Genomic DNA, 24,126 nt, shown 5'->3' with positions numbered 1-24,126 from the left:
TCTCAGAGCTGATAAAGAGGTTATATATAGTATATGAGGCAGGTAGATGGCAAAAGGGTGGACTTGACCCTGAAGTCAGGAGGACCTGAGTTCAAATGTAATTTTAAACACTTAGTAGCAGTGTGATCTTGGGCAAGTCACTTCACCCTAATTGCCTCGCATCCAGGGCTGTTTCCAGTCATTCTGATTCATATCTGGCTACTAGACCCAGATGGTTCTGAAGAAGAAAGCAATGCTGGTGATTTAGCACAGTCTCCCCTCAGTCAAATCCAATTCATAGGCATGTCATGGTCATCTTTGAGAACAAGGGTCAAACATCATCATCAGTAGCATCATTATATAGTATAAAGAGGAAAAAGGTCAAACATGTGACTCATTGCAGCCTATGACTGAGCCCATTAAAGTAACTGGAAAATATTCAACAAAATAAGAATAAAAGAAAATAGATAATATTCATTTTTTTTCTTTTTTGGTTTTTGCAACACAATGGGTTTAAGTGGCTTGCCCAAAGTCACACAGCTAGGTAATTATTAAGTGTCTCAGACCACATTTGAATTCAGATCCTACTGACTCCAGGACCAGCACTCTAGCCACTGCAACACCTAGCTGTCCCTTGTTTATGGTTTTCTAAGTCACCAAGTAACAAGAATGCTTATATTTGGTTTAGTGGCTCAATTCTATTTGTTTGATATTACTAGTGTAAAGAGTATTGGATTTGGAGTGAGGAAGACCTCTGTTTAAATTCCACTTGACCAGGGCAGCTAGGTGGCACAGTGGATAGAGCACTGGCCCTAGAGTCAGGAGTACCTGAGTTCAAATCCGGCCTCAGACACTTATTAATACCTAGCTGTATGGCCTTGGGCAGGCCACTTAACCCCCATTGCCTTGCAAAAAAATAAAATAAATAAAAATAAAAAATAAAATAAAAAATTTCACTTGACTAAACTAAATTACACAATCTGATTTGACTAGAATGTAAAGTTCCTGCCTCCAAACACAGTTTTACAGAAAATATTTAACACTGAGAAGCTAGCCTGCTACAATACAGAAAGTATAAGGCCAGGAAACAAGAAGTCTAGAATTCAAATCCAGCTTCAGACACTTACTAGCTGTGTGACCCTGGACAAGGCAGTTAACCTCAGTTTTTCCATTACAAAATGAGGAAAATAATAGCAACTACATCACAAGGTTATTGTGAGAATCAAAAGAGATATTTATAAAATGCTAGGCACATATTCTACACAATTGTTTTCCTTCATTCTATTGCCCTCAGACTCTGCTTACCTTTCCTATAGTTCAAGAGTGAATGAGTAGTTTCTCATTGAGATTTTCATTTTATACCTTACTCCCTTTTCCAGAACCCTCCAAGGACTCATAATTCTCATGAGTAAAAAAATGATGCAAAGCCATTTGTTACCCCCCCTAAATATACTTTCTCTCACACTCCCCACCTTTAGCTCCCCAACCATGATATTTAAACCCTTGTTAACTGAGAATTATGTCCAACCCTTCTAAATAGGTTCCCCCCTAAAGTCACTTCTGATTTAATCAACTAGAGTCTCTAAATGCTCCAAGTACAGAAGGTCTGTCTTAAGAACTTTACAACTGATGCTAAGGGATGGGAAACATTTTTATCTGGACTGCTCAGGACAGGATGCCCTCCTCATCAAAAGTCCTAAGTTTTGTGAGCAAAACAAAATTAAAGTAGGTCAAAGGAAACTGAGACACATAAGTTTAGAGTAAACACCTCAGCTTTTCATCTGGGCTTTTTGCCTCAACATAGTGATGTCTACCTTAGTCCTCTTCAATGAAAAGACAAGAATCAACCATATCCATATCCTCTAAATCTAATCTCTTCAATTATATTCAAACATTTAACTATCCTAAGAGAAAAACAATTCTCAAGTATTATATCTTTCCTCATAGAGTTGTATACCATTTAATGTTATTTGACTAACATTTGTTTTGTTTGCTTACCTTTTTATGTATCTCTTGAGTCTCATTTGGAGACTGAATTCTCTGTTCAGTTCTGGTCTTTTTATCAGAAAATTTTGGGAGTCCTCTATTTCATTGAATATGCTGAATTTTGCAGGGTACTAAATTCTTGGTTGCAATCCAAGGTCCTCTGCCCTCCAATGTATAGTATTCCAGACCTTCTGGTCCTTCAATGTTGAAGCTGATAAGTCCTCTTTAGTCTGACAGTGTTTCCTCTGTGTTTAAATTGCTTCCTTTTGCTGTATGCAGTATTTTCTCCTTTATTTGAGAGTTCTGAAATTTAGCCATGAGAGTCCTTGGAGTTTTTGTCCTGGGATCTCTTTCTAGAGGAGTTCTGTGTATTCTTTCAATGATTATTTTGTCATCTTCCTCTAGCAAATTTGGACAGTTTTCCCTGACAATTTCCTGAAAGATGTTTTCCACATTCTTTTTTTTTTTGATCTAGGACTTCTGGCAGTCCAATAATTCATAAATTATCTCTCCTGGATCTTTTTCCATCATTTGCTTTTCCTAAAAGGTACTTTACTTCAATTTTTTTCAATATTTTTTTACTTTGATGAAATCTTGTAGTGTCACATATTCATTGGTTCCTATTTATCCAATTCTAATTTTTAGGGTTTTATTTTCTTCAATTAGCTTTTGTGTTTCCTTTTCCAGTTGGTTAACTTTACTCTTTGCTGACTTGCATTCCTTTTCCAGTTGGTAAATTTTATTTTTTGAAGATTTGCAATCTTTTTCCAGTTGGTTACTTTTAAAGGAGCTGATTTCTTTGGTCAATTTTTCATAATTTTCCTGCATGAGTCTCATTTCATTTTTTCCATTTTTCTTCTTCCTCTCTTCTTTGGTTTTTAAATTCTTTTTTAAGCTCTCCTATGAGCTTTTGAATTTGATTCCAATGCATAGACTCTTTTGAGACTTACCCTATAGATAATTTTTCACTGTTTTCTTCTTTTGAGGAGGCACTGTTATCATCTTTATCTGCATAGTAGCTTTCTTTAGTGAGTGCTCCTTTAGCTTTTTTGCTCCTCTTGATTGTCTGAGCTCTAATTCCAGGGTATAGAAAGCTTTTTTTGCTGGGGCTGGGGTCTGATCTCTGGTTCGTTATTGGCCAAGATGTTGCCTGTGAAGTCCAGGCCTTGCCTTTGCAGAGGTTTGTTTCATCCTTTATGTCCAGGTTCTGCCTATGCAGCGGCTTGCCCTAACCCAATCCTGACTTTTGCTCCAGTGTTCCCGAGGTTCAGACTTTCTTTGGGATTGGGACCCTCCCTGCTGGTTTGCTATCTAGTTTCTGGGACCTCTACTGTTGTCAAGCTGTTGGGACCTGAACCTGGACTAGACTGTGGCTAAAAACCTCCTGCTATCTTTCCCACTCTCCCTTCTAATAGGATTTTACTTTCCCCTTTTCCCCCAGAGACAGACCTTCACAGAAGATCCTCCAGGATGACACTGAAAACTTCTTTGAATCTTGTCTTTTTTTGGTGAGATCTGTAGCTTTAATGTCTATGCACTGGCTTCATTTAGTTTTGTGAAGGGAAAAGTTCCAGGAGCATGCTAGCTTCATAATGACATTTGTCCTAGAAGTTCCCTCATTAGAATTCTTGATCATTACATTATCAAGTAAATCAGTTTAGTGCTACTGTGGAGGACTTAGGTGGAGAAGTAAGGGGGCTGGAAAGAATCTGCCTTCTGTTTAAGCAGTCACTTTGGCTGAAACTCCCTTGCCCTCCCTCCTTCCCACTTTTTTCATTTCATTCATTTTCATTTTCCTTTCATTTTCCTTGAGATTCTAGACTTTTTGTTCCCACAAATGAATAATTATTTGTCTTGCTTTTATAAAGTACCCCCCCTTGAGAGTATAATTGGTATGGAATATCTATGTAATTTTGCATTATTTAGGCATGGATTAATCATTAGCAATAAACAGTTCTCTAATTATTTAAATCATTTCTTATTTTTTTAAAAATGTTTTATAATTATATATAATATTAAGTGTCTTGACATGCTGATTTACAGATATGTCATGCATTTTGCAATAATTCTGAATGAAATTTTCTTTTCTCTTATTTCCTCCTGGATTCTATTTTTGCCATAGAGATTTACTATTGATTTTTGTGGATTTGTTTTGTGTCTTGCTAACTTCACAATAATCTCACTTTCTTTATGGCTTTTCTGAGATTTTCTAAGTAAATCATCATGTTGGCCTCAAATAGGGATAATTTTGTCTCCTCTTTGCTAAAGCTCAAGATTCTACTTTTCCCCCCTTTGGTTTATTGCTATCATTAGCATTTTTAGAACTATATTAAATACTATGTTCCTATCTTTACTGGAAAAGTTTCTCATGATTCTCCATAGAAAATAACCTATACCTTTGATTTTGAACTTTTCAAATCATATTAAACATTACTCTTCTATGTATATGCTTTGGAAAGTTTTTTTTGTTTTTTGTTTTTTTAGGTTTTTTACAAGGCAAATGGGGTTAAGTGGCTTGTCCAAGGCCACACAGCTAAGTAATTATTAAGTGTCTGAGGCCAGATTTGAACCCAGGTACTCCTGACTCCAAGGCCGGTGCTTTATCCACTACACCACCTAGCCGCCCCTTGTAAAATTTTTAGTATAAATTAATGTTATACTTTCCTTGTATAAAATTACAAAGAAAACCAATTATATTGAAATAAAGTAGGGGGCGGATAGGTGGAGCAGTGGATAGAGCACCGGCCCTGGAGTCAAGAGTACCTGAGTTCAAATCTGACCTCAGACACCTAATAATTACCTAGTTGTGTGGCCTTGGGCAAGCCACTTAACCCCATTGCCTAGCAAAAACCTAAAAAAAAATTTTTTTTTAAAAAGAAATAAAGTAATCAATTTAAAACAAGTTCACAGAACCCAAATTAAGATCTCCTGATTTAATCTATCTCTTCCCATCTTCTCCACAAGAAAAACTTCCAAAAATTGATAACAGTGAATAATTTCTTTTGATATATTACTATAGTCTTCTTGTTAGGATTTCTTTAAATTTCTGTTAGCAATACTCACGAAGAATAATTAATTAGATTCTCTTTCTTTGATTTACGTTTTCTTAGTTTAAGTAGAAGAACCATAATTTTTCCATACCAAAAACAAATAAATAAACTAACAAACAACTTGGTATAACATTTTCTGTCTTCAATTTTGAGAATAATATGTAAGCATTGATATAGATTGCTCTTTAATTTTTTATAAACTCTCTTATAAATCCAACTGTATCAAGGTTTGTTTGGTTGCTTACTTTTGTAATTCTTATAAGATTTGATCAATTTCATTTTCCAAGATTCTGCTACTTGGGATAACTATTCCATGATCTATTAATTGGAGTATTTTCATTTTTGTAATACTCATTTTTTAAAAAAAAAAAAATGGTTTTCCTAACCAATAACTGTGTCAATTTCAGATAATTCTTTTTAAAAAAAAAATGTTTCCACTTGGCATCTGTTGTCCTGCCTAGGTTCAATTTTACAGAGCAAAAATGTTCCTCCCAAGACAACTTCATCATTTCTAAACTCACCACCATGTAGCTAATTTCATGACTGACACCAATGCCCTCTTATATAGAAAGCAGAAACTGGACTCTCAGACTACTCCACTTTGCATCTGCTGTCCTGCCTAGTTTCAACTCCATGGAACAAGATACCCCCATTTGCTGGGTACCCTCTGTTGTACTGTCCAACTTCCCTATCCCCTTCTGCTTCCTTTCATGTGCTATCTCCACCTTCAAATTATAAACTCATCAAGGGCAGGGATTGTCTTTCTTTTTATGAATTGTATCCCCAGCACTTAATAGTTGCTTAATAAATATTTACTGCATTGTATTAGACTGTGACATGAGGTTGCATAGTCAATCTCCTAGAAAAAGTTGTTAAAACTCATTGCCTCCACTTCTCTTCTCACTTCTCTACCCTTTGCAACGTGATTTCCAACTTCATCATTCAACTGAAATTACTTTTGAAAGCTACCAATCTCTTAATTGAAAAATATCAAGATCTTTTCCCAGTCCCCATATGTCTTCACTCTCAGCAGCATTTGAAATCCACAATTTCCTCTTGGATACTTGATCTTCTTTGGGTTTTCATACCTATATGACTGTTACTTTACAATAGATTTTTCTGGTTCACCATTCAGGGAATGTCTATTAACTAGAAGAATACACCAAAGCTCTAGGTTCAATTCTCTTTTCTCTCTCTATTCTCTCATTAGAAGCACCATCACCTCCCCTAACTCCTAGATTTAGCTATGCTGTCCTCATCTCTCTCCTGAACTCCAGCCTTGAAACTCCAACTATTAGACATTTCAAACTGGATGCTGACATGTCAATATGTTCAAACTGAACTCATAATTCATAGCCTCCTCAAACAGAAATTTCATGTTTCTATCAAAGTCACTCACTACTATCCTTTCAGGAAACAAAGTTTGCAGCATCATTTTCAGACTCTCAATTCTCTCTCACCCCAAATATCCAATTAGTTGCCAAATCCTGTCATTTCTAATCAATTAGTCAATAAATATGGATTAAGCACCTTCTATGCGTCCAGTACTGTATTAAGCACTAAGTGATGAAAGGAGTTATGGACATGGGAGATACTGTGATTAGGAATAAATTTTGCAAACTTTTACACTATTAAATTTTGCCTAGTAAGGTAATGTTTTCTGTTCCTATGATGTAAATTGACTCCTACTGCTCCGCTTTTAAATGTAAATTTGTAACCTCTCCTCATTTTTACCAACCCCTCCCCCCACAGTTTCCAGCCTTTTACCTGGTTTCAGTCAGGTACTCTTCCTGATCCTTCTGTACCTGAGGAGGGGGCAAGACTTTATAAAACTTCCCTCATCTGTGTGTCTCAGTCATTCTGTCTCTGTCTCTCATTTCTCTCTCTGTCTCAAACCTCATTGAGCCTTTGTTACTCTCCTGCCCTCAAGCAACTTACAAACTACTTGCTACTTTTCCAAGAAGAGAAAAGATCTTAATCTTTGCAGGCTTTTAAAATAAATCCTGAGTGGTTTTCAAATTCCAGGACTGTTTGTGAATTCTTTCATTTTCAAGACTTCTTAATCTTAAATTGGTGACACTAACCCCTCCAACAACATGAGAATACCAAGAAAGATAACTGCACAAATAAGCTATATGTATGTATATATATATATATATATATATATATATATATATATATATATATACATATACATATATACATATAAACATATATATATATATATATATATATATATATATATATATATATATATGATAAACTGGAAATAATTAACAGAACGAAGGCACTAGAATTAAGACTGATCAGAAAAAGCTTCCCTGTAGAAGCCAGGAGTTAGAGGACAGAGAGCATTCCATGCATGGGAGACAGCCAGTAAAAAAAAGTCCAGAGTCAGAAGATAAAGTATATTTTTCAAGAAATAACAAGGAGGGGCAGCTAGGTGGCATAGTGGATAAAGCACCAGCCTTGGAGTCAGGAATACCTGGGTTCAAAGCCGGTCTCATACACTTAATAATTACCTAGCTGTGTGGTCTTGGGCAAGCCACTTAACCCCATTTGCCTTGCAAAAACCTAAAAAAAAAAAGAAATAACAAGGAGACTAATGTCCTTGAACAATACCTCTCTCACATCCTTGCCCTTCTTTTTATTCTCATGCCCACCACCCCAGTTCAGGAACTTATCATATCTGGTCTGGACTATTGCTACAACTTCACTTCTCTCCCAACTTTAATCCATCCTCCACACAGTTGTTAAATTGATTTTCTTAAAGTGTAGATCTGACCAGAGTATCATTCTACTTAATAAACTTCAATAATTATTTATTTCCTTTAAAAGTAAACATAATTTTCAAAAGTTATCTTATGAAATATGTCTTTTTTCACTAAGATTTTCTTTCTTCTGTTTGGATATGATTCTTCTCTTACAACATGATGAATCTCAACCTTTATTTAGTATGGCTATAAATATATAGCTTATTTCAGATTTCTTTCTGTTATTAAGGGGAGGGGGAGGGAAGAGAGGGAGGGAGAAAAAATGTAAAACTCAAAATCTTGCAAAAAAAATGGTAAAACTACCATTGCATGTAGTTGGAACAACAAATAAAGTATTTAAATTTTAGGGAAAAAAGCAAACATAAATTCCATTTGACTTTTAATGTTCTTCATACTCCAACCCCAAATTCCCTCTCCAGACTGACTATATATAATTCACTATCTGATCTAACCAAAGGAGAGCTCTAAGTATTCATGTACACCATTTCAATTTCTGTCTTCATACTTTTGCAATGGCTATCTCCCAGGCTTAGAATGCTCTCCCTTATCATCCCTCCCTCTTAGAATCTCAAGTTTCCTTCAAATGTCAACTGAAGTACCATCTCCCATATGAAACCCTTCCTAATCTCCTTCAATACTCATGCTATACCCGCAAAAGACTACATTGTGTGGATACAGATACAGATTAGATAGAGACAGAGCTAGAGCTAGAGATATAGAGATATATAGAGATATAGAGAAATAGAGGTATAGAGATAGAGATAGATATACACACATCTCCTCTAATAAAATTCAAAATTTTTGAGAGAAAAGATCACTTTCATTTTTTCTTTGTATTCCCAATGCCTAGCAAAGTACCTGTCCATAAGACATTTAATAAATCCTTAATGATTGAATAATTAATCTCAGATGAGAGGACTTAATAGAGACCTTGCTTAAAATACTTATCAAATCAAATCTATTCCCCCCCCAAAAAAAATGTCCAAAAACAGTAACTTGTAAACTAGAATCATAAAGGTATGGTCTCCTTTAAGAATCTTCTATCTAGTTTTCAATAAAACATAAATATGCTATGTTATGTTCAAAAGTCAACTGTCTTATGAGTTTTTAAATCATGCATTGATTTCATTACGTATTTAAGACAAAATTTAAACTGTAATGAAGTATATTAATTTTGCATGCAAATTTTATTATTTCTAATATTGAATATTCTTCAGGAAAGATGATTTTGTATCCTATATTTTTAAATAAAACTTTTAAATTTTGATTGCTTTTATTTGAAAGATAAATATTCAATTAGATCTGAATTTGCTCCAGATCACAAAAATGTTTTATTGAATTGACTGGAAATCATCTAAGGTCAGCATCAGTTCATTTTACATATAAGGAAACTAAGGCACAGAAAAGTTAAATAACATGACATGTGTCACATCTAATTAGCAGCAAAATTGAGATAGGAAATACCACCAGACTCCCAATCTTTTGTTCTGTACACTACACTATGCTGCCTCTAGGAAAAAGTCTGATGACTCACTGGGAGAAATAGGCTTTTTAAAAAATGAATTCAAAAATGACTCATTAGTTCTTAGCTAAATTGCCACAGAAAGTTATATTTGAAGAGAGAACAATATAGGAAGCATCAAAGCAAGTAGAAATTTTCCTCTATGGGAAATATAAAATCAAGGCTAATGATGAAAAACCATCATCCGAAGTTTGCATAATAATATCTAACAAACATTTCATATACATGTAATAGGAAAAAATAGAAAGACATTTTACCTGATGCCCTGTAAAGGATTTTAGGTTCAAAAAATATACAAGGATTTTTGTCTTCTATGCATGACAAAAGTAGTCCCTTGGCCTGGAAAGGGCTTCTAGGTACAACTATCTGTCAATTAAAAAAGAGAGAGAGGAACTTTCAAACCAATGTAAAAGTTGCCATATACTGATTAAATAAAATTTATAGAAAGGAATGTCCTTTTAAAAGAATCAATATCTACTAGCTAAATACAATATAAAATCAATTTAAATTGACTAGTCTTTATTTAAAATTCCACCAGATTTGTAAGCCAAAAAGTGCTTATTTTAAAAAAAGCAAAGGTGGAAGTGTATTCTTCCCCTAATCGAGTTCATCTGTGATACCTGAAATCCTGAGATATTAAAAAAAAGGTTTAATATATATATAACCCACAATACTCAATACTTATCAGCAAAATCAGGATAAAACCTCAAGTTTTCCTATTCACAACACGCTCTACTCTATAGGGTATGTTACATTTAATTGATGACATGTGATACTTTTACAACTTGCATCTAATTTATTTAACAAGTAAAGCAGACTTACATCATGATACATCATAATGAACTCAGATTTATAAAACATCTTCTAAATAAGACCAATTCATATTTGTGTTTCAAGAGAAAATGGTTGATAAATAATGATTATGAGATAATATTTTGCTGAGCTACTAAAAGCCACTGTTGCCTAACATCTGGTCCTCTCACAAGTTACTGTTTCCAAATTATATTAATAATACATCGAGAGTCAGCTATGAATAACATTGATATACCATAAAATCCAAAGAAGAGAATAAGACATCAATAAGATGGAAGAAAAACAAATATATTGAAGTGCTTCAAAACTAACTTTTCAGGAATATGCTTCCTAACCTTAACAAAAATCTGATCTAGTAAACTGAGTACACCCTCCTTTCCTTCTAAAAGAAAATTAAAGTTCTGCCTAACCCAAATTTAGGGCTTAAAAATTTTAACAGTAAAAGGAGTGGGGGGGGGGGGGAAGCCATCTAGGATCATGTGATTAAAAATTATACCTGATAGGAAATAATAGAGTTTTGACCTCAAGAGACCTTGTAGCACCTTGCAGGATCCCTTCCTTTGACACAGTTTATATTTTATATAACAATCACTTGGGGATATTATCCCTTTGGTGAGAAAAGAAGTTCCTTCTGTCATTTTTTTACCTTTTCATTCCCAAGGTCTTTGAACCTGCCTAGTAGGGCCCTAACAAAAATTTGTGGAATTGTACTGTTTTAGCTTATTCTTTGAGCTCTATGAGAATTATAACAAAAGGTCTCATAAAAGCAACTAAATGAAGATCAAGTCCAAAACCTCCTGTTCCATTCTTCTGTCAATGAGCATAATACTACTTCCAATTAAAAGAATTTAGAGAAAAATTGCACATCAAACACAATCAATGTAGTGATTTTACCTTTATTCCTGGACAGTGAGCAAAAAAGGCCTCAGGACACTGAGAATGATAAAGTGCCCCATGGCCTACACAACCCCAAGGGGCTCTTATTGTAAGGCCTCCACAATTAAAGAGATCTCCAGAGCGATAACGATATTTTGCTGCTTCATTAACAATCTAAAAAAGAAAACATAATAAAATGAGTCATTAATACCCCTCTATTACATGTACTTTGCTCAAATAAACTTGTCAGAGCCTTAAATGTTACACTGATCACTTCACAAGAGTGAGTCTAGGACAGAAAACACTGGGCCCATCACTGAGTACATAAATCAAAACCTTGCTAGACTGATAAGACGCATTATAATCTAGCCTTCAATAGTCCTAGGGAATTTCTATGTCACACAAATCAGAGCTATATTTTAATGGAGAATGACAGATATAAACAGGTAATACATTTAACCAATGAGCTCTTTATGTGTAAAAGATAAAGTCAAAGATATTATTTAAGATGTGTAGGATTGAGGTCAATTACAAAGAGAAAACCAAATCATGGTACCCAAGTGGTACATTGATACCACAACGTTACAGCTCAAGATTCAAAGGAACCTCAGAGGGTATCTATTCCTTGATATCCTTAGATGTAGTCATCCAGACTCTGATTGAAAACTTCTAGAGATATGACATCATTAATCCTTGTGCAGTCCATTCCACTTTTAAGCAGTTCTAAGTGCTAGGAAGTTGTTCTTAATCCAGGCAAAATCTGTTTCTTTGCAAATTCTACCCATTACTGACTTCTGGAGGCAAGCAAACAAAAAGTCGAGTTAATAAAAAAGAATGAGAGGAAGGTCTCTAACACAATACATAGTTTCTCTAATGAGAACTTATAATGAAATATGAGCAAGGCCTTGGGCAAGCCACTTAACCCCGTTTGCCTTGCAAAAACCTAAAAAAAAATCTAAAAAGGGGGGCGGCTGGGTGGCATAGTGGATAAAGCACTGGCCCTGGAGTCAGGAGTACCTGGGTTCAAATCCAGTCTCAGGCATTTAATAATTACCTAGCTGTGTGGCCTTGGGCAAGCCACGAACCCTGTTTGCCTTACCAAAAAAAAACCTAAAAAAAAAAAGAAATATGAGCAAGAATCTATATAAAATTTTAAGTCTATCACTGTATAGACTTTGTTAATAAAGTACACTTAAGGGGTAGCCAGATGGTTCATTGGCTGGAACACCAATCCTGGAGTCAGGAGGACCTGAGTTCAAATCCAACCTCAGACATTTAATAACTGCCTAGCTATGTAATCTTAGGCAAGTCACTTAAATCCATTGCCTTAAATAAATAAATTTTTTTAAAAAAAGAAAAAACAAAGTATACTTACTTGATCAAAGGCAGGAAATATATAATCTGCAAACTGAATTTCTGCAATGGCAGTAGCTCCATTAACTGCAATTCCAATGCCAAATCCAACAATGCCTTGTTCACACAATGGAGTATTAAAAACTCTGTCTTTACCTTTCAAAAAAAAAGTTACTTTTAATATGCCAAAGTTGAGGCACTTGTGAAATTCAAGACACAAATGTCTGAAATTCAGTAAAGTATACTATAAAATGCTTCATTCATCCATAGCCCTAAAAGCACTTAAAACTTCTTAGACCTTCGAAATCCTTATACATAAAAAGTTCTTACATATGTCATATTACTTCACAGGATGATTTTTGAGGAAAGTGTTTTGTAAGTCAATTAAGCAAAAAGTAAGCACTTATAATATATATATACCTAATATATAATACATATACACCTAATTCATTGACCTACTCAAACCCACATCTCTTTATACATATATGTATATATACATATATGTATATATATATATATACCCAGACAACTATACTAATATATACATACATATATGTGTATGCATTTTACTTTCTCAGTAATGGAGGGAAGTGGGAGAAAGAAAAAGTGGATCTGAAAATAACATTTTAATTTGAAAAAATTTAATTTTTAAAAAGGAAAATGCATGTTTTTCCACTCCTAGAACATATGTATGTATATGTTTGCATACATGAATGTATATATGTGATATTATTATAAGTTAGTATTTATTTTCTACTATGAGCCAGTTACTATGCTAAGCAGTAATGGGTGAGAAAATCAAAATGATATTTTCATTTTTTGAAACTGATTCTAATTTGTATCACTGCCAACCTTTTGTATTACTGCCTAATTCACATTTTTTTAAGTTCAAAAGTCCATTCCTCTTTCTAAGTTTAAAAATTCAGTTTCCTATAAATCACTTTAAAAGAAACCAATAGTTGTCCCTGACCAAGTAAAGGAAATCTGCTATTTATATACATACAGATAATTATTCTTGCAGGAGAACTGAATCAGAATTTCCTAGTGACAAAATAAGAGGAGATGTCACTAGCACCACATTTTCATTTCCATCCAATCATCTTGTCCTCAAGCCTATGATGATTCAGGGTTGGCAACCAATCATGTTGTTTTCCATATCTATGATACTACAGGCTTTGTAACAATCATATTTTTCCCCATCTCAATAATGCTGCCTTCAACTTTTTTTAAACTCCTATTTGTGAAAATAACCCATCAGTCTTTATTCAAAGTCTTTTGTATTGCTGAGTAGCAAAAAACCCTTTTATTGGTAACTGCTAGCTTTACCTATAAATTGAACATGTTTAGAACATTGTTGCCTCAGTTTACCATAATTTGAATCATGACAGGGAATTCTTAAAAAAAAAAAGCAAAAAGACAATCCCTGCCTTTAAGGATCTCACAGTCTAATGGGGAGACAACATGCAATTATATACAACAAACTATATTTGGTTTAAATTGAAAATAATGAAGAAACAGAAGGCACTAAAATTAAGAGGGATTAGAAAAGGGTTTCTGTTAAAGATGAAATTTTAGTGGAGACCTGAAGGAAGCCAGGGAAGTGAAGAAGCAAAGATGAAGAAAGAGAAGATAGGGACAGTCAATGAAATGCCCAAAGCCAAGAGATATATTGTTTTGTTCAAGGAGCCACAAGGACAGTGTTACTTAAAGAGCAGGAAAGCATAAGACTGTAGGTATAAGACTGTAGAAGGGGCTGGGTTATAAAGAACTTTAAATCCAAACCAGAGGATTTTGCTTTTATTTTATTTTTTGGATTTTGTTTTTATGTTGGAGATTACAGGGAGGTTACTGGGGGAATTAGGGCTACACATCAACAAGGCAGGGAGTAATGTGGTCAGAAGTAAGCTTTAGGAACATCATTTTGGTGGCTGAATGGAAGAATAATTAGAACTTTAAGCAAAGATATCCACCACAAAGCTATTACAGTAGTTCAGGCATGAGGTGAGAAGGGACTACAACAGAGTGATGGCAACATCAGAGGAAAAAAGATAGTGTTATTGAAAGATGTTACCAAAATGGATGGGCCTTAGCGAAAGACTGAATTGCAGTAGGTAAGGGGTGGGAGACAATGAAAATTCAAGGATAACACTTGGGTTAAGAGCCTGAGGGACTGAGAGGATGGTGGTTTTATCTACAATATTAAAGAAGGTAGGATATGGGGCAAGGATAGGTGGAAAGATGAATTCAAGTTCCATGTTTAGACCTCTCCTAAACATACAGTTTAAGATATTTGGAATCAGCAGTGAGATAGTGGCAAGATAGAAAGATCTGAGAATCATTAGCAGAAATGGTAATCGAATTCATAAAAGCTGATGAGATCATCAAGGGCAGTAGCAGAGAGGAAGAAAAGACAGCCCAGGACATAACTGTAGGACATAATAGCTATGGTTATTGTGCATAATGTGGATGAAGATCTCATAAAAGAGACTAAGAATGAATAGTCTGATAGGGAGAAGATCCAGAAAAGTGATATCTAAAAAATCTGGAGAGTATCAAGAAGAGGGAAATAATTAACAGTTTCAAAGGTTGAGAAGAAAGATTGAGGAGAAGGAGGATGGAGAAAAGGCCACTACTAACTTTGGAAAGAACAGTTTCAATGGAATTATGACGATGGAAGCCAAATTGTAAGTAGTTAAGAAGAAAATAAGATAAGAGAAAGTGAAGACACTTTAGATGACCTTTTCAAGAAATTTAGACACAAGAAGTAAAAAAAGAAAAATGATGATATAAGTTACTAAGAAAGGAAGGATCAACAACAGAGTTTTTAAGGATGAGGGAAAATGGTCATGTTTTTAGGCAGTAGGAAAGGAGCCATTAAAAGGAAAGATTGAAAATAAGTGACAGAGTGGGGATTAGTTTCAATTTATCCCAGTCTGTTGGAGGAGCCATCATGGAATGGGATTACTCATGCAGGTAGAGAGGGATTAGTATTGGTAAGGAGTAAAGCCACCTCTTCATGTGAGATAGTAGTAGAAGAGACAGTGGTGAAGGATATGAATGAAATGAGATGAAGAAAAATGGAGAAGAGGGAGCCCAAAATAAATGTTCTCAGTTTTTCTTTTAATATATAAGACAGGGTTCTCAACTGAAAGCATGGGGAAACTTCTGAATGAAAAATGAGAGATTTGAGGAAAAATGAAAAGGGCTGAAAGAACCATTGTAGAAAGTAGGATAGGGTGCTGAAGATGAAGTACCAAAAATTATCTAACAGTAGTGAGGACCCAATTGAGGTTGTGTAACATAAAATGGTAGTAGACCCAATCAGAACATTTGCAAGATTTTCCTCCATCTTCATTCATGTGGTTGTAAAAGCAAAGGTAGTAAATGATGGGAGTCCAAGGCTGAGACTTAGAGGGGCACAATCAGTGAAAAGAGGTCGAGAATTCAAGAGAAAAAGACAAATGGATAAATGTCTGATCCCAAATTAATTATTTTCTCCTATGGTTTGTACTTTCCAGACTTTACCAAAACTAATGGCTTTTTCTTGTATTAATTTTTCTTGACCTATCTTCAAGTTTTGTTATTACTGATACCCCTCTTCCTTTTAATATTTTCTTCTTCCTAAGTTTTTATGGCACTGCTCTCTCCTCATTCTCCTTCTACCTGTCTATTATTATACCTCCTTTGCTAGATCTTCATCTACTCACATCTACTAAACATGGAGACTCACCAAAAAGTCTTGGATCTTTCTCTTCCTTTCAACAGAATTTTTCGTGGTAATCTCATCAGCAACCATGGTTTCAATTACTATTTCTATGCAGATGACTCTCAGATTTATTTGCCCATCCCTATAATCTTTTCTAACTTCCAGACTTATATTTTCAAATAAATGTCTATTAGACATCTCAAAATAGATGTCTAAACTCTTATCTTCCCTTCCCCAAACCCTCTCCTCTTTCTAACTTACCAATTATTTGTTTCAGGCAAGTCATTTAGGTTTCCAATTAAATCATCTTCAATTCCTCCCTCTCACCCCCCTAATATCAAATCACTTCTCTCTCTTCATACACACACACACACACACACACACACACACACACACACACACACACACATATATAAATTTCTGTCTTCACAACATCTCTCATATATGCCTTTTTTTTTCCTAGACTGCAACCATCCTGAAGTGAATCATCAACATACATGCACAGACTATTACAAGATCTAGCTGATTGGTCTCCTTTCCTCAAGAGATTGGTTCTCCCCAATCCAATACATCTACCATACTACTGTCAAATTGATCTTGCTAAAGAGTAGGTCTGACTATATTACATACACACAAACACATACACATACATACACACACACACACACACACACATACACACATACACACACACCAATTGAAGTCCATAATTTATCCTCTTCTTATTTTTCCAATTTTCATATACCTTACATGTTACCCATCTATCTCCTAAGAAAAAGATGATGGAATCAGAAAGGAGACTGTGATATCTACATTTTGCATGCCAAATTAGAAAATGTTTTAAATTTTTAAAATTTTTTTAATTATTTTTGTCATTTAAATAAATATTTTAATAATTTACTTCAAATAAATAGATTTTAAAATTAGTTTAATTTCAAACCATAAAAGGCACTTTCACTTTAGTTGAGTTTGTTCACATACACACATATACATATATGTATATCTTTTGTAAACAGGTGAAAATTTTGAATTGGTCAATTATTTTCTACTTTTTTTCACAGTTATTCTTTCCTTTCTTATGTGATGGAATGCACATTTCTTGAGAACAAGAATTTTGCCTTTGAATCTCTAAAACTTAAAACCTACATAGTAAGTGCTACCATATAATAAGTGCTTAAGAAATAGTTGTTCATTGATTGACTTATAGTAATTGGCAGAAAACTTTAATGTTCTAATTGAAAAAGTTTGAGAATAACTGTCCTATTTACAACTAAAATCTTTTTTATTTCAGCCAGAAATATCCCAGCTGACAATGAAATGTTTTGAGATCAAGTTGATGCAATTTCTTTTAAGTTGTTTTTTTATTCAAAAGATTATTAGTTTGGTCATTACTTCCAAAACTGCAAAACCCTTGTGAGAAATCTCTAGTGGGAAATTTCACTACAAAATTTTATCACTATCAAAATTTTATGAATTGTTTCTATAGATGAAAATGTAGGTTATATGAGAAGCTTTTTAATACTTATAACAAAATGCCTGTCATTGGGTTTTTTGAAACAGAAAACAGTAGGAACTTCCCAAGTCCTTCCCCCTTTCATATTTCAAAAGATAATAAAGAAGAGTAAGAATGAGAGAAAGTATATAGGTGAGTATAGAGGAGGGGAGGAAAAATCAGATGGTATCATATTAACAACAGAATTAATAACCACAAATAGTACCACAATTAGAAGGAGGAAAACACCCTTCAGAAATCCAGAGGAAAAAGAGGGAAATTTTTGGAGAAGTTGTAACCTAAGTAAGTCACAATGTGGTGGTAAGCAATGATAAATTTTACATGATGCAACTCTAAGAACATATATTCTTATAGTAATTCTATAATGATTAAAAACAGGTAAGTATTATCACACTGTTGATCTACTTCTGTCCCTGTAGAACAAGAATAAATTTGATAATTTTTCCCATCCCCCAACATTCAACAATAGTGGAAAAACCCAAACCCTTGTCCAAGTGTAAATTAACAATTGGTCATTCCAGCAATGCCTATAATAAGTTTTCTGATAAATGTGGGTGGATAGAAAAGATATAAGTGGTCTTAAAGACAATGGAGTCAAGAGATGAAATAGGGTAGATGAGAAAACAGGAGAAAATGAATGAGGTAAAAATAATAAATATTGCATGGTGACTGATGAGTAGATTGAAAAAAAAAGGCCCCGGAGTGGGTTGATGAAATAAACATAATACATCATCAATAGATAAAATTGAGTAGGACAATAAAATTTTACCTTCTGCAAATTCTATACACTATTCCTAGATTCAGCACTCTAGGATCAAGTAGAATAAAACCTATTCATCTTCCACATAAAGGTTCTTTAGAACTATAAAAAAAAAAAGCTATTAGGTCCCACTCTACATCTGCTCTTCTACAGACCTAACAATTCCACTCTCTTCAAGTGATGCTCACATGACATACTATCTAGTCCTCTCTCCAGTTACCCCCCTTTGAAAATGCTTCAGTTTGTCAAAGTATCTACTAAAACATGATGCCCATAAAAAGGAACACAATATGCCATTCTCTTTATCATAAAGAAAAAATAAAACAATTCAGTTCTTAAATTTTAAACAAAGAGTTTATTGGAAATTAATTTCCATAAGAAAGAAGAAAACAATTTAGGGTTTCTTGGCCTATTTATCTAGTTGCTGCTGGTAAGATTGTTCCTATTCCAGCTAAGACTAAAAAGTATGCAAGTGGAACAAACTTCAACAATACTTGTGGAGACTAAAAAAACAAGAAATTATCACATTATTTAACTTAAAATATTCAGGAGAAATAAACTCTGTCAATAAGCTAACAAGCTTTGAAAGGGGGAAAAACTCTTTTACTCTGAAATTTTATATAACTTAAAAATAACACTAAAAAATTACAAAGAAATGATTAAATGTAAATAAAGCAGGGTGGCTAGGTGGCACAATGGATAAAGCACCGGCCCTGGAGTCAGAAGTACCTGGGTTCAAATCCGGTCTCAGACACTTAGTAATTACCTAGCTGTGTGGCCTTGGACAAGCCACTTAACTCCATTTGCCTTGCAAAAACCTAAAAAAAATTTAAATAAAGCAAAAAGAAATAAGAAATAAAGTATTAAAACAAGGAAAACAGCTTAAATTGTAATGAAAATCAACATAACCTGGTTACCTGGGAGGAAAAAATCCATATAGCATATTCTCACTCTTAATCATGAACTTTCACAACAAAGTTGTGATTTTACATTTTAAAGTTTACCAACATAGCATTTAAGATAAAAAACATCTTTTGAAAGTATTGAATTTCAAGTTACAAAGCAATACAGGCAAACCACTACTACTCCCTGAAATGAAGACAACATGTATGTACTATCTTTCCAATACCTAAACATCAATTGTCATAAATACTATAATTAAAAAATATCTAAAATCAAGGTCAATGCCATAGAGAAATACTGAAGGTTTCCCAGGTAGTATACAGGTAAAACAGAAATGGCAACATTCTCTGTCACTGACATAATCCTAGAACTACTACCTATGGCAATAAAAGGAGCAACAGAAAAATAACAATATACCCATTCACAAACAATATAATGCTTTACTTAGAAGACCCAAGAGACTCAGATAAAAAAATTAGATAACTAAGAGTTTCATTAAAGCAACAGGAAATAAAATATATAAAAAGAATTCACCAACATTTCAGCTTACTAGTGACAAGGATCAGGAGGGAAGGATAGAAAAGGCAATTATACTCAAAACAATCACAAAATGTAAAAAAAATATATAGACATCAACCCAACAAACACACTCAAGTACTACAATACACAACTATAAAATATCCTTGGGAGAAGGAAAACTGTAGAGATATTTATCATATATGCTTGGCTCACACTGATAATAAAAAGATATTACTACTTTAAATTAATTTCTCTAAAGTTCACCTCATCTTCATCCCTTATCTTTCCTTTACTCTAGTTTCTTTTTATTATTATTATTTTTGCAAGTTAATGGGGTTAAGTGACTTGTCCAAGGTCACAGAGCTAGGTAAATATTAAGTATCTGAGTCCACATTTGAACTCAGGTCCTCTTCTCCAGGGCCAGTGCTCTATCACTGCGCCACCTAGCTACCCCTAAATTATTTTTTTATATTTAGTGCCATGTCAATCAAATGATGAAGGAATTATTTTATAAACTGGATCCATATTCAAACAGATTTGTGACCTCATCAATTTGGATGTTCCCACTAACAAAGAAAATCACAACCCACCCTAGCCTACCCATGCTATCAAAGTTCAAAATTCACAAGGGATCCACCTAACAACCTAGGATTTTATTTACCTTTTCCTAATAACAGCCTCAATTGATCATCTGTAATTTCTGTCACCCTGTGACTATTACCCAAACAACATCTTTTATTCCATTTATGTAAAGTTTGTAACTTATTTTATGACTTAGCTTGCTATCTATCATGTTTCCCCACCTTACACTGCATGATACTCTCACTTTCAATTTACCTAAGACTGAGGATTTCATGTCTCAGTTTTAAAAAGCTCATAGTATGTTGCTTTATTTTCAGTCTAAATCATTTGTGGCAAATGAATCTAATATAATGTTGCTAAACTGTAAGAAACAACAAATTTAATAAATACAGAGGAACAAAGAAAGACATATGCAGTATTTGACAGCTGACCATTCTTCCCTCCTATAGGCTCATCTCTACCTGTCTGACCCCTCTTCAATCTCAACATTGTCTCACTGGGTGATCTCATTACATGGGTTCAATTATCATTTCTATGCACATTACTATAAGATTTATCACTCAATTTTTCTTCCATAAACTAATTCTATATTATCAACTATCTATTAGATATTTCCAACTGGCTTATCAAAATGAACATGTCCAAAGCATGTTCCTCTAAAAACCATCCATCTTCAGAGCTTGTCTATAACTGTAGAATACAGGCCCATTTCTGCAGCCACACAAGTTCATAACTTTTATGTGATCCTCAACTCTTTACTCTTAATTATCCCATATACCAAATCATCTGCCAAATCTTGTCTCTTATGTCTTCATATTATCACTCAGAAATCGCCCCCCCCTTTTCTCCACTCACAAATTTTTCACTTTCAGGCTCTTATCACTTCTTTCCTAGATTATTAAAATGGTATTCTAATTCAGTTCCTAGTCTCAATTCCCTCCCCACATATTGCCATCCTGTACTCAGTTGCCAAAGTGACTTTCCTGAAAAAGAGTTTATGTCACTTTCCCATATTCAATAAACTCCAATAGCTCCCTATTACTTCTGGGCTCAAATATAATCCCTTCTATATGGTATTTCAATTTTTTCTCATCTTCTCCCTGTCTATCTTTTCAGTCAAGTAATATATTATTCCTTTCCACATTTTAAAAAATCTTTAAACATTTTTATTCATAAATTTTAAAAGTATATGTATTAAGCCCAGACATCCAAGGCCAACTTGCTATTCCTCACACTATTTCAGAACTCTTTCTACTGCCACAATCTCTAAACATTAAAAATTGCATGACACATAAAGAGTAAAATAGAGAGATGAGATGAATAGTAACAGTATAGATAACTGCAGAAATTACCAATGAAGAACTGCATGTAACAGTGTAAAGGATAAATCAAAAAGATCTATAACCAGAAGGGAAAAAATAGGCTATTCAAATAAAAATAATGAATAAAAATCTATGATTCTATGACTATTACATAAAAAGGTCAAATTTGTTCATCTCAGAGGGCAGGACCAGGGACTAGTGGGTAGAAATCACTAAGAGGCTTGATCAAAGTAAAAAATTTCTGATGATATACATCATCACAAAACATTAGTAACAAGCAAAGTATAAATAAAGACAACTTTGAGGTTTTACTTCATACAAGCAAATTGGCAAAAATGATAGAATATTTCACTTCCCAATCATTTTGAATAACTGAGGTAATACTAAAGAGTTCACAGTGTTCTACAATGGACATTTAGGAATCAATTAACAAATATTACTAGATAATTTCCTGCAATAGTTCCAAAAAAAAGTTTATGATTAAAATTTTCAAAGTTCCAACTAATGTGAATTAATTGGCATTACTAACAGCCCCTCTAAAAGAAAGTTGATCATCAGTAAGAAATAAGGAGACATCTTAGCAGCAGCAAACTAGTGAATCAATCATGCTTCTTTAAAGAACAAGCTCAAGCTCAAGTAAGACTTGTTTTCATGAATAAATAAGGAAACAAGAAAACTGACTGAGCACAAAAGGAAAAACAGAGAAACCAATCAGGTAAAATAAGTATGTGAAAAAATTACAATAGAGAACAAACTGTAAGATTCTGAAAAAGGTTTAGACATTCCAAAAACTAATAAACAGAAACTGAGGCAATTTAGAATTAGGGCAAATTCTAATCAATCCAATAAGTATTTTATTTAAGAAAGATCTACCATGTTCAAGACACTGTTTTTTGATTAATTGAATAAAAGATATAAAGTACTTCTCTAGATAGAGAAGTGGTAAGAGTAGAATACTTAAGGAGATTCTTCTGGAACAAGACTTCTTTCCTTTAATACCTCAAAGATGATATCATTGGGATGTACATTCCTTCCATTGCAGGTAGATCAGAGCTGTCAAACATGCAGCCAGTGGCCAGCATCAATTTAGGACAGCAACACTCCTTTAAAGTGCAACCCAAACCAGATTAAAATATAATTGGGAAACATTTATCAAAATAAATAAATAAACATGATAAAAAAATAGATAGCATTACATTTTCAGACTAGGTCCATGTGCTGCTGTAAAGGAATAAGGGCCTCACCCATACCATTTCTATTTGAGTTGGACACTACTGTGTAGATCACTACACCTCCAAAACTCTTCCAAAACTGCAGTGACTAAAAATAGTCATCACTTGATAACTTACCTTTTGGTGTTGGGACTTTCCAAACTTAGCTAGTCTAAATCCTCAAATAATAATATAAGCAAATTACAGTCTTACTTTCTAAGCAAGAAAATTGCAGATCTCCCTTGAATTTTTTTGAATAATCTAGGAATTGAGCTCAGGAAGGAGGCAACGGGATTAAAAAGAAAAAAAGGAAGAATTCCTAAAACTATGCAATAGAATGCAAAAAATGGAAGTAAACTTCACTGTAGGCAAATATGATGGTAATCTACTAATGTAATTTGGGGAAAATAATCCATACTACAAATATAAAATAATGGGTACCAAGCTATTAGTAATGACCAAAGAAAAAAGATTTACAGTAACTTCTTGAGATAAGCCGGGTGATAACAACAATAAAGAACCATATGCATATCATTTCCATCCATAAAAGAAAAGTTAAGATAATAAAATAAACTCAATATATACTAATACCAAAGCATCAGGGAACTCTACAAAAGATAAATGAAACAAGAAATTAAGTTTAGATCTGAAACAATGTAACTGAACCAAATGAAGGAAGGAAATAAAAATTGCTTTCTATGATTTTAAAAAAACTATCTATATTTATTTAACTTAAAGTTAAACCTCATTTAACTTAAAGTTAAACTTCATCTAACTTAAAACCTTAAACCTCAAACATAATGCTTTAAAATATAACTACTCATTTGGTAAAACACTTTTGGAGCTAAATTGAAACGTGACAATAAAAATCCAGTCCTTGCCTGAATCTCCAAAATGAGATTTCATAAAAGTTAACATAAAAAAATAAAATTTGGACTTCAGAAAGATTTCAATTACAGGTGATCTTCAACTGTCAGGGCCTGCAATTGAGACCAAAGAATACAGAAAGTTAAAAAACCTGCAATTCCTTCCCTATGTCTGAACACCTTATGAAAGATAAATAAGATACTTGGGGTAGAAAATGTTACAAAATATAGTTGCATCCTCCTGAATCATTAACAGAAGAATAAAATTTAAAGACAAGCTATCCTAAAAGTCACAAATGCTATATTTTTTATATCTTTGTTAATTTATATGAAAATGAGACAATTCCCAAAACACGTCTATTCTGTATCCATGTTAATACAGCAGTTCAGA

General features: G+C 33.7%; 1 protein-coding gene across 1 annotated transcript in view; it reads right to left on the bottom strand.

The window, feature by feature from the left end:
• The window catches only part of BCKDHB (branched chain keto acid dehydrogenase E1 subunit beta), a 275,861-nt gene that overhangs the window by 206,620 nt on the left and 45,115 nt on the right, over positions 1 to 24,126 (bottom strand). Inside the window, 3 exon segments of the mRNA XM_074237385.1 lie at positions 9,569 to 9,677; positions 11,019 to 11,174; positions 12,376 to 12,509. Of these exon segments, the coding sequence (XP_074093486.1) occupies positions 9,569 to 9,677; positions 11,019 to 11,174; positions 12,376 to 12,509 (399 nt within the window).

This window comes from Macrotis lagotis, chromosome 5, assembly GCF_037893015.1.
Source record: "Macrotis lagotis isolate mMagLag1 chromosome 5, bilby.v1.9.chrom.fasta, whole genome shotgun sequence".
In the NCBI taxonomy this organism is placed as follows: Eukaryota; Metazoa; Chordata; class Mammalia; order Peramelemorphia; family Peramelidae; genus Macrotis; species Macrotis lagotis.
The sequence above is the reverse complement of the archived record's forward strand: the minus strand, read 5'-3'. Positions and strand labels throughout refer to the sequence as shown.